At 50.2% G+C, this 15,559-nt stretch overlaps 1 protein-coding gene across 2 annotated transcripts in view; it reads left to right on the forward strand.

Moving 5' to 3' along the window:
• The first annotated feature begins 572 nt into the window (after positions 1 to 572).
• The window catches only part of ABCC4 (ATP binding cassette subfamily C member 4 (PEL blood group)), a 250,147-nt gene continuing 235,160 nt past the window's right edge, over positions 573 to 15,559 (forward strand). The window contains exon 1 of one of the 2 annotated variants that reach the window (XM_080798652.1): positions 573 to 971. In XM_080798652.1, the coding sequence (XP_080654778.1) occupies positions 898 to 971 (74 nt within the window). In that variant the 5' untranslated portion in view covers positions 573 to 897. The remainder of the gene's footprint in view (positions 972 to 15,559) is intronic. The other variant, XM_080798653.1, reaches the window with a different exon arrangement.

Consider the following 15,559-nt stretch of genomic DNA (forward strand, 5'->3'; position numbering starts at 1 on the left):
GTAAGGTTCCGGCAGTGCACACACCGGTGTTCGGTAAGGCAGGCTATGTTGGCCACTTCTCCTCTGCTAGGCTCTGAGGCCACGATGAAAGGAATCATAAAGCTGGCTCTCTTCTCTGCGTAGCCGCCTTCCCAGTCTCGGAGGGCGATAAAAAGCCGACAGGTGCTCCTCGGCGCAGTGCAACCTGTGAGATGCAAAAAGCCTGCCCCCAGCGATGGCGCGCGTTCATGTCCCCGTCAGAGTTCTTCCAATCCTGCTACCTTTCTTTAGGTCTTGGAGCTCCACCAGTTTAATCTGTGCTCAATCCTGCTCTTGGCCGAGGTCACAGGTTTGGCTCTCACGTTGGGGAACCTCCCACAGCACCCTTGTTTGGTCCTGATGAGGGCAGCAAGCCCAGAAGGCTAACTTGGTGCGGCTGCTCCCCCACGTGCTCCGCAAGCCGCAGCCCAGGGGGCGTCGCCGAGCCGCGGGGTGGGCAGGGTCGGCGCCTCCCCTCCGCCCCTTCTGCCGGGCGCCCGGGTCCGGAGCGCCAACTTCTGCAAAGTTCGCAGCCCCGTGAGAGCACGTGGGCGCCCGCGGGCCGCCGGCTCGGCCTACCCGCCTTCATCGGACGCCGCGGGCGGCCTCGCCTGGCGCTGCACGGGGGACCGGCGGCGTGCTCACCGCCGCCCGCTCCCGCCGCCTGCACTCCCGGCTCCCGGCGGCGGCTTTAGCAGCAGCGCAGCAGCCGCCGCCGCCGCCGCCGCGCGGCCCGGGGGGCGGGAACGGGGCGGGCCGCCGGCGCTCCGCTCCCGGAAGCGGCTGGTTCTCGGGCTCCCGCCCAGGGGACCGGCGCGGTCGCCGGAGCTCCAGCATCCCCGCCGGCGCCTCCCGGAGCAGCGCGACCCCGGCGGCGAGATGCTGCCCGTGTACCCGGACGTGAAGCCCAACCCGCTGCAGAACGCCAACCTCTGCTCGCGCGTGTTCTTCTGGTGAGCGCCCCGCCCGAGCGGCCGCATCCCCCCGCCGCCGCCACGCGCCTGCCCGCGGCCGCCGGCGCCTTCTGGGGCGGGAGGGGAGAGGGTCGTGGCGGGGAGCGCCGGCCGCCGGCGCCGTGCGGCTTCTGGCCGCGGGTGAGGCCACCCCACGCCGGCCCCGCGGTCCCCGCCCGCGCCCTGGCGCGCGGACGGGCGGGAGCAGGGCTGGGGAGGGGAGCCGGGGACCTGGTGGCGGGGACTCACAGGGGCCCCCTGCCTGGGCGTCGGCGGCCTCGCCAGCCTCCAGGGTCTGGGAGGAGGGGGAGGAGGAGCCGGAGCGGCCGCGGCGGCCGCCGCCGCAGCAGGGGTTGGGGAGGGGGAGATCCGAGGCTGCCCGGGGAGAATTCCTGCCCAGAGGGAGCACCTCCTGGATCCCCCCGCCTCCAGCCGCAGCCGCCTCGCCCCGCATCGCTCCGGGATTCGCCCTTCTCGTAAACTCGAGCTGCACCTTTTTCTTCCTAAGCAAGCAGCTTCTGAACAGCCTCCTTTATCTAAACCAAGGGCTAACTAGTGCCCTGGACCGTTGCCACCCCCCACGGCGTCCCCAGCTCTTCCGATATACCGATATGCCGTACGTGACCCGGAGCTGCACACTCCACCGGCTCCTGTGTTTGCGACCACGTCCTGCTCTGTCTCCCTTTGTCCGCGTGGGACTCACACGGTGTGTCCTGAGATCTCGTGGTGGCAGATTTCGTTTCACTTTATTTCATGAATGGGAACACTGTTCTCGAACACGTTTAGCGTTTGTCTGGGACACACGTAACCACAGCTGGAGAATGTGTTTTGCACAGCCGCTTTCCCTTTTGCAATTATTTCCATTTCCACCTTTGAGGACCAGCTCTGGAGATGGGGTCCTTGAAGGCTGTGGGGTTTCCTGATCTCTAGGCTTTGGAGAAGTGATCCACGGTCTTAATGTGGTTGGTCCTGTCCAGGAGTCCTATCGCCCTAAAATCACTGGAGGGTCCCTGAGCTAGGAGAGTACGCAGGTGAAAAACGGCTCAGAGAGGTGACACAGGTGGCTGGTTTTCCATGTGGTAGCCGGGACCATGAACTAGGTGGGCCCGAACCTGTGGGCTGTAATTAGGCTTGGCTGATAATTAGATCTTCTGTTTCTAGACCCTAAACCAACCCTCAGGCTTTAATCGTTCCCACATTCTGATATTTTAACTTTTTTTTTTTAAGGCTTTTATTTATTTATTTGTCAGAGAGAGAGAGGGAAAGAGGGCACAGGCAGACAGAATGGCAGGCAGAGGCAGAGGGAGAAGAAGGCTCCCTGCTGAGCAAGGAGCCAGATGTGGGACTCGATCCCAGGACGCTGGGATCATGACCCAGGCCGAAGGCAGCCGCTTAACCAACTGAGCCATCCAGGCATCCCATGTTTGAACTTTTTTTATGGGAAAGCCTTGGAGATCCCAAGGGGGTGAGCGCTCTCTTAGGCTTGTTTTGATGGTGGTGTATTCTGTGTGTGGGGACATCTCTTGGTCCTTTGGCCCCTCTCTTAAGGAAAGAAGAATATGGGTAGAAGAAGGAATTTGGGTGTGGTTATCATAAATAATAATGGAGTAGGCAAACATCTCCTTAACTCAGGCAGGGCAAGGAACTCTGGGAGCACTTTCTGTTTATGGGTTTTTCACAAGGTGTGTGCATGAAATGGGCCGGTGAGGACTCAGATTGATGACTCCCTTAGGAGCTGTTTCCACTGCGGGGGAAGGAGCTCTTCCACTTCCTACTTCGGGGGAAGGAGGTCTTACTTCTGTCTTGCACCTGATGGCCTGGGATCACACAGCTGTGTCGCGGTAGAGCAGGATCCCCAGTCAGGCAGTCTGGCCCCTGAGCGCGTGTTTGCACCTGCTGGACTGAGCCTCTCCTGTTGGGACCCGTGTTCTTAAATGCATGGAGAAGGCTATTCCAAACATACCTTTGTGCTTGTAGGCTGGATTTTCTTTTTTCTTTTTCTTTCTTTCTTTGTCTTAGGCCTGATTTTCTTAAAGTCATTGCTGTTGGAGATGAACTGGTGCACGTGAAACCATTCATGCTTGAGGATGTCTGTCTTAAGGGCGGCTTGAGGGCGGCTGTCCTCTAAACACGGTCCTCACACCTTCGGCGGCACCACCGTCACCCAGGTGCTTGTTAGAAATGCAAGTTCTCTGGCACCCATTCCAGACCAGTTCTGTAAATTATGTAGAAACTTGGGGTAGGGGTGGGGTTTAAGCCTGTGCTCCAGGTGATTCTGATGGAAGGTTGAGCCTGGCTCACTGCTTTAAACCTCTACCCCCACTGGCATTGTTATTTCAGTTTTGTAGTTTTAAAAAAGGGGCTAGTCTTTTGAGGTGAGCTGTTGACCATGATTACCATCCTGTATCTGCTGACCTTCTGCATGTCTAGGGATTTGAAAATCTGAGGCCACCTTGGTGATTTCCACGTGTTCGCCTCCGGATGCAGGCGAGAAAGTTGAAATGAGTCCGGGCAGGAAGTGCTGCCTGGAGACAAGGCCCACCTTGCAGGGAAAAACCGAGTTTTCATCTTCTCATTGGATGTTTACTTTTCTTCTCAAATTTCATCTGCTTTCTGAACTTGTGAACTGGTAGCCCTCTACCCACATGCTGCCAGGAACTAGCTTTACGGAGTTCTATACACATGGCCTTCGTGGGGTTTTGGTATTTCGACAGCAAAGCTTGAACTTGGGTTTAGGAGGAGCTGTACATAATGGGTGTTGGTAATTGTTGCAGATTTTTGGTTTATTTTTTAAGTACGCTTCATGTCCAACGTCGCGCTTGAGCTCACCACCCGGAGATCAAGACGTGCACGCTTGACTGACTGAGCCAGGGAGGTGTCCGTGTTGTGGATTTTTGAAAAGAATATGTGTAATATTTATTTATTTTCTATTTTTTTTTTTGGTAAGATATTTAAAGCTACAGAAAAAGAAAATATGAATGATTTATTTGTTAGCCGTAAACCTACTGATGTGTTGGTTTCTTAGTCTTCCCCCTAAAACTCACAACACAAACATACCTTTTCTGCAAAACCAAATAGAATTATTCTTCCCCTCCCAAATAGTTTTGAATCCTCATCCCTTTTAAATTAATTAATTATTAATTACCCTTCTTAATTCTTTATGGCTAACATTTATTCATAGCATTAAATCTTCAAAATGTGGTATTTAATAATTGTACTTCAATTCACTTTTGTTGAATACTGTTTATTTCTAATTATGATGTAATGCATACCCATGCCCGTATATTTTGGTGCATTTTTCCTTTTTCTCTGTTGCCAGAAGTGGAAGAACGGGTGAAAGGCAAAATTTTATTTTCTAATTTTGGACCAACTGACCCTCAGTTGGTTTGCATGTATACCTCATTGTCAACTTTAAGGACCTGAATTACTTTTTTTCCTAAGTCATGGATTAAAAATAATATCAGGGTTTTAATTTGAATTTGATTTTGTATCTTTGAATTGTGTATTAGATTTTTTTCCTATGAGGCCTTTATATGTTTGAAAAAACTTGTAATAGTGCTTATTTTTTGAGGTTTTCATTTGACTCTTAATTTAGATCAGAAGTTTTTTTTTCTTAAAGAATTTTTTAAAGATTTTTAAAATTATTATTATTATTACTATTATTTTAAAGATTTTATTTATTTATTTGACAGAGAGATCACAAGTAGGCAGAGCAGCAGGCAGAGAGAGGGGGGGGAAGCAGGCTCCCTGCTGAGCAGAGAGCCCGATGCGGGGCTCGATTCCAGGACCCTGGGATCATGACCTGAGCCACCCAGGCACCCCTAAAATTATTTTTAATCTCTTCATCCAATGGGCGGCTCAGACTCACAACCTCAAGATCAAGAGTTACACACTACTGACTTAGCCAGGTGCCCCTAGATCAGAGGTTTTAAATTTATAGATTATTGAGCTCTTCTTTCTGGTTTTTCCTGTTGCTTCTGTAATATGTCTTTTTTAGATTCCAGCATCCTCTAAATCTCCATAAGCATTTTCTTATACAAAGTCAGCTAGAATTTCCTTTTGTATTTGGTATTAGGCCTCATTTTTTTTTTTTTTTTTTTTACAAAACAGTCCATTTTCTCATCATGGTTTATTGACTGATTCTTCCTCTTTCCTGTTATTGGAAACAAGTGATGTAGGCTTATCCAGCTGGGCACTAGATTGTCTTGTCCCCTAAGACCCCCTGGACGTGTCCCGCTCCCCTGGTGCGCAGCTCCCCGGAGATATGCTCCTCGTTTCCCTGTCTTCCCTCGCTCCTCGGTTAGCCGCTCAGGACCCGTCCCCAGAGAAGGCTTTGGGCCACACGCATGCAGGCCATCTGAGAGTGGCTGTGTTCTCATTCCCCTGTCACTGGCTCAGTCTGTGAACTGTCACTTTGGAAGGCCAGTGCTGTTGCTGAGACTGCCACTGGTGTCAGGTTGGAGACTTCCAATCTAAGAGGTTTGGTTTTATCATTTATTTTTTGGCGATGTTTTAATTATTTACTTGAGATGTTTCATTTTAAACTGGGTTTTTGCACCATTTTAAGAATACCTTTTTAAAAAGTACTTTAATTTTTTTTTTTTTTTAATTTTATATGAGAAAGAGCCAGAGTGTGTGCCTGCGCCCAAGCAGGAGTTGTGGGGAGAGGAAGAGGAGAGAGAAGCAGACTTCCCACTCAGCGTCTCAGAGTCTGACACAGGGCTCGGATCCCAAGAGCCCAAGACCTTGACCTGAGCTGAAGTCAGGCGCTTAATGGACAGAGCCACCTAGGCGCCCTGTGAGATTTTAATTTTTTAAGTAATCTCTACGCTCAACATGGGCCTGGAATTTACAATCCTCAGATCAAGAGTTGCAAGTTTAGTGATAGCCAGCTGCCCCTAGAATGCTTTTTATTTGTTTTTATTATTATTTTTAAAGATTTTGTTTATTTATTTGGGAGAGAGCGTGGGAATAGGGGAGAAGCAGAGGGAGAGGGACAAGCAGACTCTGCCCGGACTGGATGCGGTGACTCTGAGATCACCACCGCAGCCTAAACCAAGTCGGGCTGACTGAGCAACCCAGGTGCCCCTCCCCAGAATAACTTCTAATGTTAATCTCCTGTTGTTCATTAACAGTCAGACGTACACATTTTGTACAAGGAGGCTGGCTTAGTTTTTCAAGGCCCCGTGTGTGGCCTCTGCCTCTTCCCCTTTCTTTAGCATTTAGTTTGATGAGTTTTGGGCCAATTTATACAATAATTCCAAGCCCAAGCAAGATGTGGAACACCCCGAAGGTGTACTGAAATTTACTAAGCCTCTGCAAGGAAATAAATACAGTAACAAAATATAAGTTCATCTCCTTTAATTTCTATTTGATTTTTTCTGTTTGTTTTTATTCTTACAGTTCTGCATCTGCTCGGCGTGAGTGGGGTTAACTCAACTCGTGTTCATTCAGGTGTATTAAGTAGATAATTTCCTTTTTTGAGTTGTCCAGGGGATCCCCTCTCCTTCTTGGATCTCCCAGGCTTGGCCTGCTCTGTGGGGTGAGGAACCCAGTGAGGTCATGCGCCCTTTGAGCCTTTATCTGAAATCTTGCCTGTCAGTTCTCAGTGGGGACAGCGAACCCTGTCCCCTATCAAGAGAACGTCTCTGTGGGTTTCTTCTCTGTGTGAGCTTGAAGCCCCTGCAAATGTTTACTGTGTTTCTGTGCTGATGAATTGTGTAAAGGTGGTTGCCAGTACTGCAGTGGGAAGGGCAGGGCTTTGGAACGGGTTCACCTCTTCTCTTTGGCCCTGCAAATTCCGTGTGGCTACCTGTAGGAGAATGATCTGAGCCTTGAAATTGGGAGACTGGGGATGATTGTTAATGCAAAGTCTCCTAGTCCAGAGCTAAGGCCTCAGGTTGTCATGGCCAGGGGGTCCTTGAAGACTGGAATGTAAGTTTTAGATCCATTTCAAGATTGATCCATTTATTTATTTTTTTATTTTCAGGGTTTTTTTTTTTAAAGGTTTTATTTGACAGAGCGCCTGCGCACAAGCAGGGGGAGCAGGTGCCCTATTTTTAGTTTTTAAATATTTTTAAGTAATCTCTACACCCAACATGGGGCTTGAACCACAACCCCAAGATCAAGAGTCACATGTTCTACCGACTAAGCCAGCCAGGGACCCCAAAGATTGATCCATTTCAAGATTAATCCTTCTAAGATCTCTTTATATTATGTACATAGTGTGAGATAACTAAAAATGTAAGTTAGAGGGCAAGATTAAATTTTTTTAGAAGTTAAATCTCATGTTTATCGGGACGCCTGGGTGGCTCAGGTGGTTGGGCATCTGCCTTCGGCTCAGGTCGTGATCTCAGGGTCCTGGGATCAAGTCCTGCTTGGGGGAGGGTCCCTGCTCAGCGGGGAGTCTGCTCTCCCTCCCCTCCCCCGTTCCCCCTCGGTATCTCTCTCAAATAAATAAAATCTTTAAAACGAAACAAACTCATGTTTACCTATTTCAGCAGTATTTTCCGAGACACGATTAAAAATGCAGATGAGGGTCCTTCCTTCTGGGTAGGTATTTTGGGGGTCTGCATTTCAGTTCTTGCCGGGCACTTGGGGCAAAGGCGGTTAGCCCTCTTCGTTTACTCGCTGTTTCAGTGTCTCAGGCAGTCCTCGGTCCTGTAAGGCAGTGCACGTCCAGAGAGGTTGGGGCACTTGTAGGGGACAGCACAGCTCAGTGCGGGGTTGGGGGTCCGCAGTGTGCCAGTTGGTGTGGTGCCCACGTCCTCAGCACATGTAGCAGCCCAAGTGCTCAGGCTCCCGTCTGCCTGGCTGTGACAGGTAAGCCCCAGCACACATTTACAGCTCGTGTCCAGGAGTGACTCCGCCCTTCTCAGATGCTTGCACGAGAAGCGTGTTCTACCCTCTCTTCATCATGCCGTCTCCTGATTTGCCATGTGTGTTGTTGGCCATCCGGTTCGTAAGGCACAAACCTGTCCCTTCCTGCTGATGTTGCCGACCTCAGATCCCATCCGCTGAACTTGAGACATGCCCTTGGAGTCCTTCATTTGGCAAGCGCTTCCAGAATGTGAGTGTGTGAGAGCCAAAGGGAAGGAAAGGCACAGAGGTGCCCGTCCTCCTGGAGCGTGTGTCCCTCTCCTCTGTTCCAGCCTCCCTTGGCTTTTCCTCCTCCTAACGGGTTTTCCCCCCACCAGTCTTTCCCCTAAAATCCATGCTGTCCTCCTGTTTAAGAACCTCTCCTACCTCCCAACTGCGTTCGAGAGCAGGTCTTAAGGGTGGCACTCAGAATCCTTCAGAACTGCCTTTTTTTTTTCCTTTTTTAAAGATTTTATTTATTTTTTTGACAGAGATCACAAGTAGGCAGAGAGGCAGGCAGAGAGAGAGGAGAAAGCGGGCTCTCCACGGAGCAGAGAACCTGATGTGGGGCTCGATCCCAGGACTCTGGGATCATGACCTGAGCCGAAGGTAGAGGCTTTAACCCACTGAGCCACCCAGGCACCCCCAGAACCTACCTTTTGCGTCTCATCTTCCATCATATCTCTCACCTCTGGACTTTTCTGATGAGGTGAGGCAGATCTGGTAACCACCGTGTCTGGTAGCCCCCGGAGCCGGACTGCCGTCCTGACTGATGAGGGGCGGCTGCCTCTGGGTGGACCCCTTACTGGGCTGTTTGCCAGGGTGTGGGAGCGAATGGGGGAAAGCAGGCTGGATGCCCGTACCCTTGCCAGAGGCCCATGTATACAGCCCTGAGCCCTAATCCAGGAGATCCGTGGAGCAGCGTCCCTCTGCCTGGGAGCTGAAGTGCCCGGGTATAGATCTGAACTCTACCGCTTACGCGACCAAAGGCAAGTTTCCTTATCTGTGAAATGGGAATAATCACGATACCCATCTCCTAGGGTTGCTGAGAGTATTAAATGAACCAAACACTGTTGGTTTGCCAAAACAGTGAATAAATTGTAAAAGGAAGCCAAGCCACCTTTCTCTAGTTACTTAGCATTTGTAAACTAACAGATTTGTTTGTGAATTGCCAGAGTTTATTTCCCAGTTAAAGGATGAATGTAAATTTCGGAGTCTCATTCCTTACCCGTAGGAACCTAATGGGGGGTTTGGGGGGGAGTTGTTGGCAGCCTGAATCAATTTTTTTTTAACAGGGTTCTGGGAAACTCACACTAAGCTTTGGGAACCAAGTTTCCGGGCTCTTCTTCAGCCCTTAAAGTCCATTTCTGGTTGAGAGCACAGTGGGAGGCCAAGGGTACTGGTCCAGCCCCTTGTGGTTTAGGTAATTCTTTTGGTCAACATTTGAGGGCCTTTTGTGTTCCTGCATTCAAATCCATAAAAATAACATTCCTGTTCTCAAAGAGCTCTCACAGTCTAGTCTTCTTAATTCTGTCACTGGTGTCAGCTTCTGAGCAAAACAAGGCCCTAATCTTAGTGACTTACTTAAAAAACCAAACAAAACACACTGGAAGTATGTTTGTAGTCCTTTCCGGGTTGCTGGGGGTGGGGAGCCACCCCACACACTTAATCAGTAGCTGGTCTTTCTATATCTTGTGGCTCGGTCCTTGGGTCCTCTCCAAGTCCTCTTTATTCAGCTGGAAAGGAGTTATGTGGCTGGTTTTTGTGTTCCTGGCTTGGCAGCGACCTACGATGTCCTTTACACTCACATTTTATTGGCAAGACGTCAGTGACACGGTCGCCCCTACCGTTAGGTGGGCTAGAACGTGTGGGCCACGTGTCCAGGTCACTGTGAGAGAATGACAACACGTCGGGTGTGCGGTGTTTAGATGTGGGACTAATGCGCGCTCCAATGGGGGGCTTCAGGGAGGGGTGGCGTGAGAAAGGTGGGGAATCCTCTTGGAGGGTGAACAGGCATGTGTAGGACACAGGATTGTGGAAAGGCTGGCATGTCCTGAGAACAGCAATCAAATGTTGTGGACGCCCCTCCCCCACACACCTGGTGATTTTGATACTGTCATTCAGGATCACACTCCTCCCCTGTTTCACCCTCACCAGCTTTCGTCCTTATCTCTTCTCCCCAGTCCTGGCTTCCATGAGCACCTCTACTCCTTCTAGCATTAGCCTCTCATTCCATTCACTGGTTCCGTGGCCACTTCTGGGCCAGCCTCTTCATGGGGCTGGTTCCTGTCTGCTCTCCTTCCCCAGGCTAGCTGGTATCTGCCCGACTTCCAGGGTCCCGGAATCATAGGGTTGGATGGGAGAGATCTTAGTTCATACTCAATGCAGGGATCCCTTCCGGACATTGTGCAGTGGGGAAATTTGCTGCTCTTACTAATCTTTATTCCGGAATGGCAGAAGACTGCTGTTACGAGCCAGTTTTCTTTTTGGGCAGTTTCTGCCCATCTGTATTTCTCTCTCTCTCTCTTTCCTTTTTTTTTTTTGGTCGACACACAGCAAGTTGACTCCCCCCTTCCACATGCTGGCCTTCTGGTATTCTTCAAAGACCACCCTCATGGTTCCATTAAATCTTTTTTTGGGGGGTGGGGCGCGTCTGGGTGGCTCAGTCGTTAAGTGTCTGCCTTCGGCTCAGGTCGTGATCCCAGGGTCCTGGGATCGAGCCCCACATCAGGCTCCCTGCTCGGTGAGCAGCCTGCTTCTCCCTCTCCCACTCCCTCTGCTTGTGTTCCCTCTCTCGCTGTGTCTCTCTCTGTCAAATAAGTAAATAAAATCTTTAAAAAAATTAAAAAAAAATATGGGTCCATTAAATCTTTCAGATAATTGTCTCCAGTTCTTAGGTTGCCTTTAAATGGCAGGGTTTTCAGACCCTTTTCCATCTGCTTGAACTGAATATGCTTTGGTTTATCAATGTCTTTATATTAATGTGGCATCTAGAACTTACCTACTGTTCTAGGTTTATTCTGGCCAGTGGTAGTGTTTGAAGTAACTTATTTAACAGTTTAACAATTATTTTTGAGTGCTTGCTGTGTTGGGGGTATGACTCGCAGGTCAAATCCGGCCTACCGTCTGTTTTTGTAAATAAGTTTCATTGGAACATGGCTGTGCTCATTCATTTATATATTGTCCGTGGGCTACAACATCGGAGTTGAGTGTTTGGTACAGAGACTGTATGACCTGCAACGTCTAAAATATTTATGATCTAGTTCTTTACAGAAAATGTTTGCCCCCCCCCCCCCCATTCTGAATGTTTGGGATATATTAAGAATAGACTAAAATCCACGGGCAGAAGCAGGGAGACCTGTGGGAGATTTCACAGTGGTTCAGGCAAGAGGTAACTTTGACCAGGAGGGTGATGGGAGTGGCGGTGGTGAGTAGTTGGGTTCAGGAAAGAGCTTATTTGAAGGTAGAGCTGGGCATCTTGGATATTAGATTGTGGAACTTGAGAGGAAGAGACAGGCAAGGTTGCCTCTGGGTTCAGCTCGAGCCCCTGGAAGGGTGGAATGCCCATTCAGTGAGCTGCTGAAGCCTGCAGGAGGAGTGGGTTAGAGAAGACCAGGAGTGCAGATTTGACCATATTCAGCTTGAGATGCCTTCCACACGTTTAAGTAGAGAGGTGGGGTATGCATTGATCGTGTGTCGGGGGCTCCAGGAAGAAGCCTGGGCTGGCGGTAACACTTGGGTGTGGTGAGCAGTGTATACTGTTGGGCTATGTTGGACACATGGACAACTGATGTCACAGTCCATGGGATTTATCCCCACACAAACTGCTGTTGAAGTTCATTTTGTTGGTCTCCGGGTCCAGCATCCACTGTGGTCGGTTGAAAGTAATGCCAGAAAGGACAGGTTTTGGAACTGTCCTGCAGGTTGTGGGTGATCCGCTCATGAGCACTGGGTTGCAGATGGAACTTGCCACAGGTGTTGGGGGGGGGGGGTCATGTCATCTGTCTTATGGGAGTCCAGAGGTACCTTATGTACTTGGCAGTCAGTCTGAGATCCTGCAAAGAAAGGAATTAGCATGATTTCCTCTTAATGAACACAGGCTGGCTCTTGTGGGATCTTTCCTTTTTTTTTTTTTTTTTAAAGATTTATTTATTTACTTGAGAGAGCACGCAAGCAAAAGCACACACAGGGAGAGGGAGAAGCAGACTCTCCGCTGAGCAGGGAGCCTAACATGGGGCCCATGCCAGAACCCTGGGATCACGACCTGAGCCGAAGGCAGATGCTTAACCGACTGAGCCACCCAAGTGCCCCTCATTTGTGACTTTTAAAGCTAAGTTGTTAACTCGTTGAGGGCAGGAACAAGTGTCTTTAACACCTTTATTCTGGTGCCTAGCCAAGCATCTTGAACTTAGCAGGCTTACCCAGTGATTGTAACTTATGACTTCAGCCTTCCTAATCAGAGTTTCTCTAATTTGGAAATGTAGGCCTCTACCTTAAGCAGGAGCAGGCTGGGCATTATGGAATGTTGACCTTAAAAATAAAACTGTCAGTTGTGTTACAAGCAAGAATGAGTTTATATCAGAACAGCAGAAAATTGCAATTGGGGACATTCAAGCTATAGCAAAACTGTAGGCAAATATGAAGCACAAAGGAGAGGGAATCCCCCCCCCCTTTTTGAAGATCTTTTTTAAAAAAATTAATTTATTTGACTGAGAGAGAGAGAGAGATCACAAGTAGGCAGAAAGGCAGGCAGAGAGAGAGGGGGAAGCAGGCTCCCTACTGAGCAGAGAGCCCAATGTGGGGCTCGATCCCAGGACCCTGAGATCATGACCTGGGCCGAAGGCAGGGGCTTAACCCACTGAGCCACCCAGGTGCCCCAAAGATCTTATTTATTTGACAGAGAAAGCAAGAGAGCACAAGCAGGGGGAACAGCAGGCAGAGGGAGAAGCAGGTTCCCTGCTCAGCGAGGAGGCTGAATGGAGGAGTCTCCATCCCAGGATCCTGGGATTATAACCCAAGCTGAAGTCAGACGCTTGGCTGAGTGAGCCACCCAGGTGCCCCTCCTGACTCTATTTTAATTAATTAGTTAATTTTTGAAAAAGATTTTATTTATTTATTAGAGATGATGAGAGGGGGAACACAAGCAGGGGGAGTTGGAGAGGGAGAAGCAGACTTCTCACCGAACAGGGAGCCTGATGCGAGGCTCTATCCCAGGACCCTGGGATCATGACCTGAGCCAAAGGCAGATGCTTAACGACTGAGTCACCCAGGCACCCCAATCTCGGTGTATTCTAAAACTTCTGTTTTAAATATAATAAATGCATAAAATGCTGTACACTTACTTTTCTTCTCCACTTGGAAGGAAGCAGGGCAAGGCAGCAGGGAGGGAGTGTGAAAGTGTTGTGGTGTGTCATCTCCATGGCCCATGGAGAAGATGACCTGTTAGTGACTGCCTCAGAAATTAAGATTTCTTTAAAAAAAAAAAAAAAGAGTAACGAAGGGAAATGTAATTTGTACTGAGAGTGGGGTCACTGTCTGGAAGCACTTGGGAAATTATAAGGTGGTGGTAGCTATATTCTCCAGAAGGTTTCTAGAAAACCGTTCCATAGCAGAGCAACATGGCCAGAACCACCCAAGTGAGCATCTGGCACCTGCTGTCTTTCTGCCTTGCTCTCGGACTCCATCCCTGCAGAACCACGAGAGGCTCAATTTTGTTATTGAAGTCGCCCTGTCTGTGTATGTTGTTATGCACCTCCCGCCGTCTGAGGCTCCCCGCATGTCCCGGGGAGGTCCTGATTGGAGCCAGTGCCCCTGGTTGTCACTGGTCAGAGCTGCTTTGTATCGTGGCCATTTGACCTCTGTTACACTGAACTCACTAAGGACTTTGACCTCACGACCTTAGCCTTCTCTTGACCTGTTGGTTATGGACCTGCTCCCTCAAATTTTGAGTCAAATTCAGGGTAAAAGCCCCCAGAACTTTTCAGTCTCGGAGGCAATGCCCTTAAAAACCCTTCAGAGGGGACGCCTGGGTGGCTCAGTTGGTTAAGCAGCTGCCTTCGGCTCAGGTCATGATCCCAGCGTCCTGGGATCAAGTCCCACATCGGGCTCCTTGATCGGCAGGGAGCCTGCTTCTCCCTCTGCCTGCCACTCTGTCTGCTTGTGCTCACTCTCGCTCCTCTCTCTCTCTGACAAATAAATAAATAAATCTTAAAAAAAAAAAAAAAACAAAAAACCCTTCAGAGGACTTGACTCAGGAGGAGAATGAGCTCCTCCCCCGGACCGGCGGGCCGGGAGTTCAAATATCATTCTCGCTCTTGAAACTGGATCCCTCAGGCTGGTGTCTGTTCCCAGGAACCAGGTCTGCATCCAGGGTGAGGGACCGTCCCACGTACATTAGGTTCTTTAAGGCTCGTGCCTTCTCTTTTACATCCGCATGGAAATTAACCAAGTTAGTTTGCTTCTGTGAAAGCCCCATGCAAGTCCTTAGTGTGTCAACAATTAACAGCCGAGAAAAGGAGGTGACCGTCGTTCTCAGGCATGCTCGGAATCCTCTCTGCTTTTCCCCTTTCGCGTGGACGTAGTCCAGTTTTTTTTTTAAGAGATCTTTTAAAGAGAATTCGTCCGCCTAAGTAAGCCAAATTAGGATCCCCTTCCTCCCTCTCTGTCTCTTTCTCTCACTCTGCCGCTCCTGGACTTTGGTCATCTCTGCTAGGAGATGCTCGGAAAGTAAGCCGGAGTCTTGGAATTCCTTAAGGCTGCTTCAGGGACACGGCTCCTCGGCTCCTTGGGAGGGAGGGATTCCTTTCCTGTAAGGGGGAGGCACAGTTTCTAAGACGGCTTCCAGGAAGGATGGGGTGCAGCAGGAAGGAGTCCCACAGAGCAGCCGACTCACACACGCTCCGGAGAAGGGAATTTTGGCGCCTTCGAGTTCTGGGAATTGGCGTTTCTGTTGAGGGCAGAACAAAGTGAAGGCACAGCCACCCCTTCGTGGGTCAGGCTGTGGGGACCGTGGTGTGGGAGGTGGGTGAGGCCTGTGGCAGGCGGATTGAGCCCCGACTGGCAAACTTGAGATCAGCCAGAGGCAGTTTGGGTTAAGCCGGCCCTGGGTCGCACGGACAGGAGAAGGTCTGGTTCAAAGCCATTAGCGGTTTCCTCCCTCTCACAACGGATTCCTGGCAGGAATTTCAAGGAAGAGGTAACTGTGAGCACGGATGTGGCACCCTGTGTGCGGAAGGGCCAACTGCGCAGTGCTGGGGGGAGAACGTAAGCATGGGTGAGGCTAGTGTGTTCTTCCAGGGTGGGGACCACCCCGCCCCCCCAGGAAGCCTCGAGTGCTGGCTCCTCCCTGTGGCTCCTCCCTGTGGCTCCTGGGGCGCTGCTGGTGGCTGAAGGTCCCATTCCACATTTCCTGCCGGTGCTGTGCTCACTTCCTCCCACCTCATGCTCTCACCCGCTGTGTTCTCTTGAACCTTCTGTGTCCCCCCGCCTGACCCCCCGAGTCAGCCCCGTTTCTTGGTTCTCCTCCCACTCCAAGTCAGCCCCATTTACTAGATTCCACAAAAATCTATCTGCGATGGGGGCTGGGGGTTTGTGAAGATAGGGGTTGCGTGTTGGATGGGCTTTGCTCCCCCTTCTCTCAGCTCCCTCCCTTCAGGCAGTGGCTCCCATTCTGATCACTCCAGGACTTTCGTGGACAGTTTGCTGCCTTACTGTGTAAATTCCTGTCACAC

The sequence above is a fragment of the Martes martes genome, assembly GCF_963455335.1.
Source record: "Martes martes genome assembly, chromosome: 3".
NCBI lineage: Eukaryota > Metazoa > Chordata > Mammalia > Carnivora > Mustelidae > Martes > Martes martes.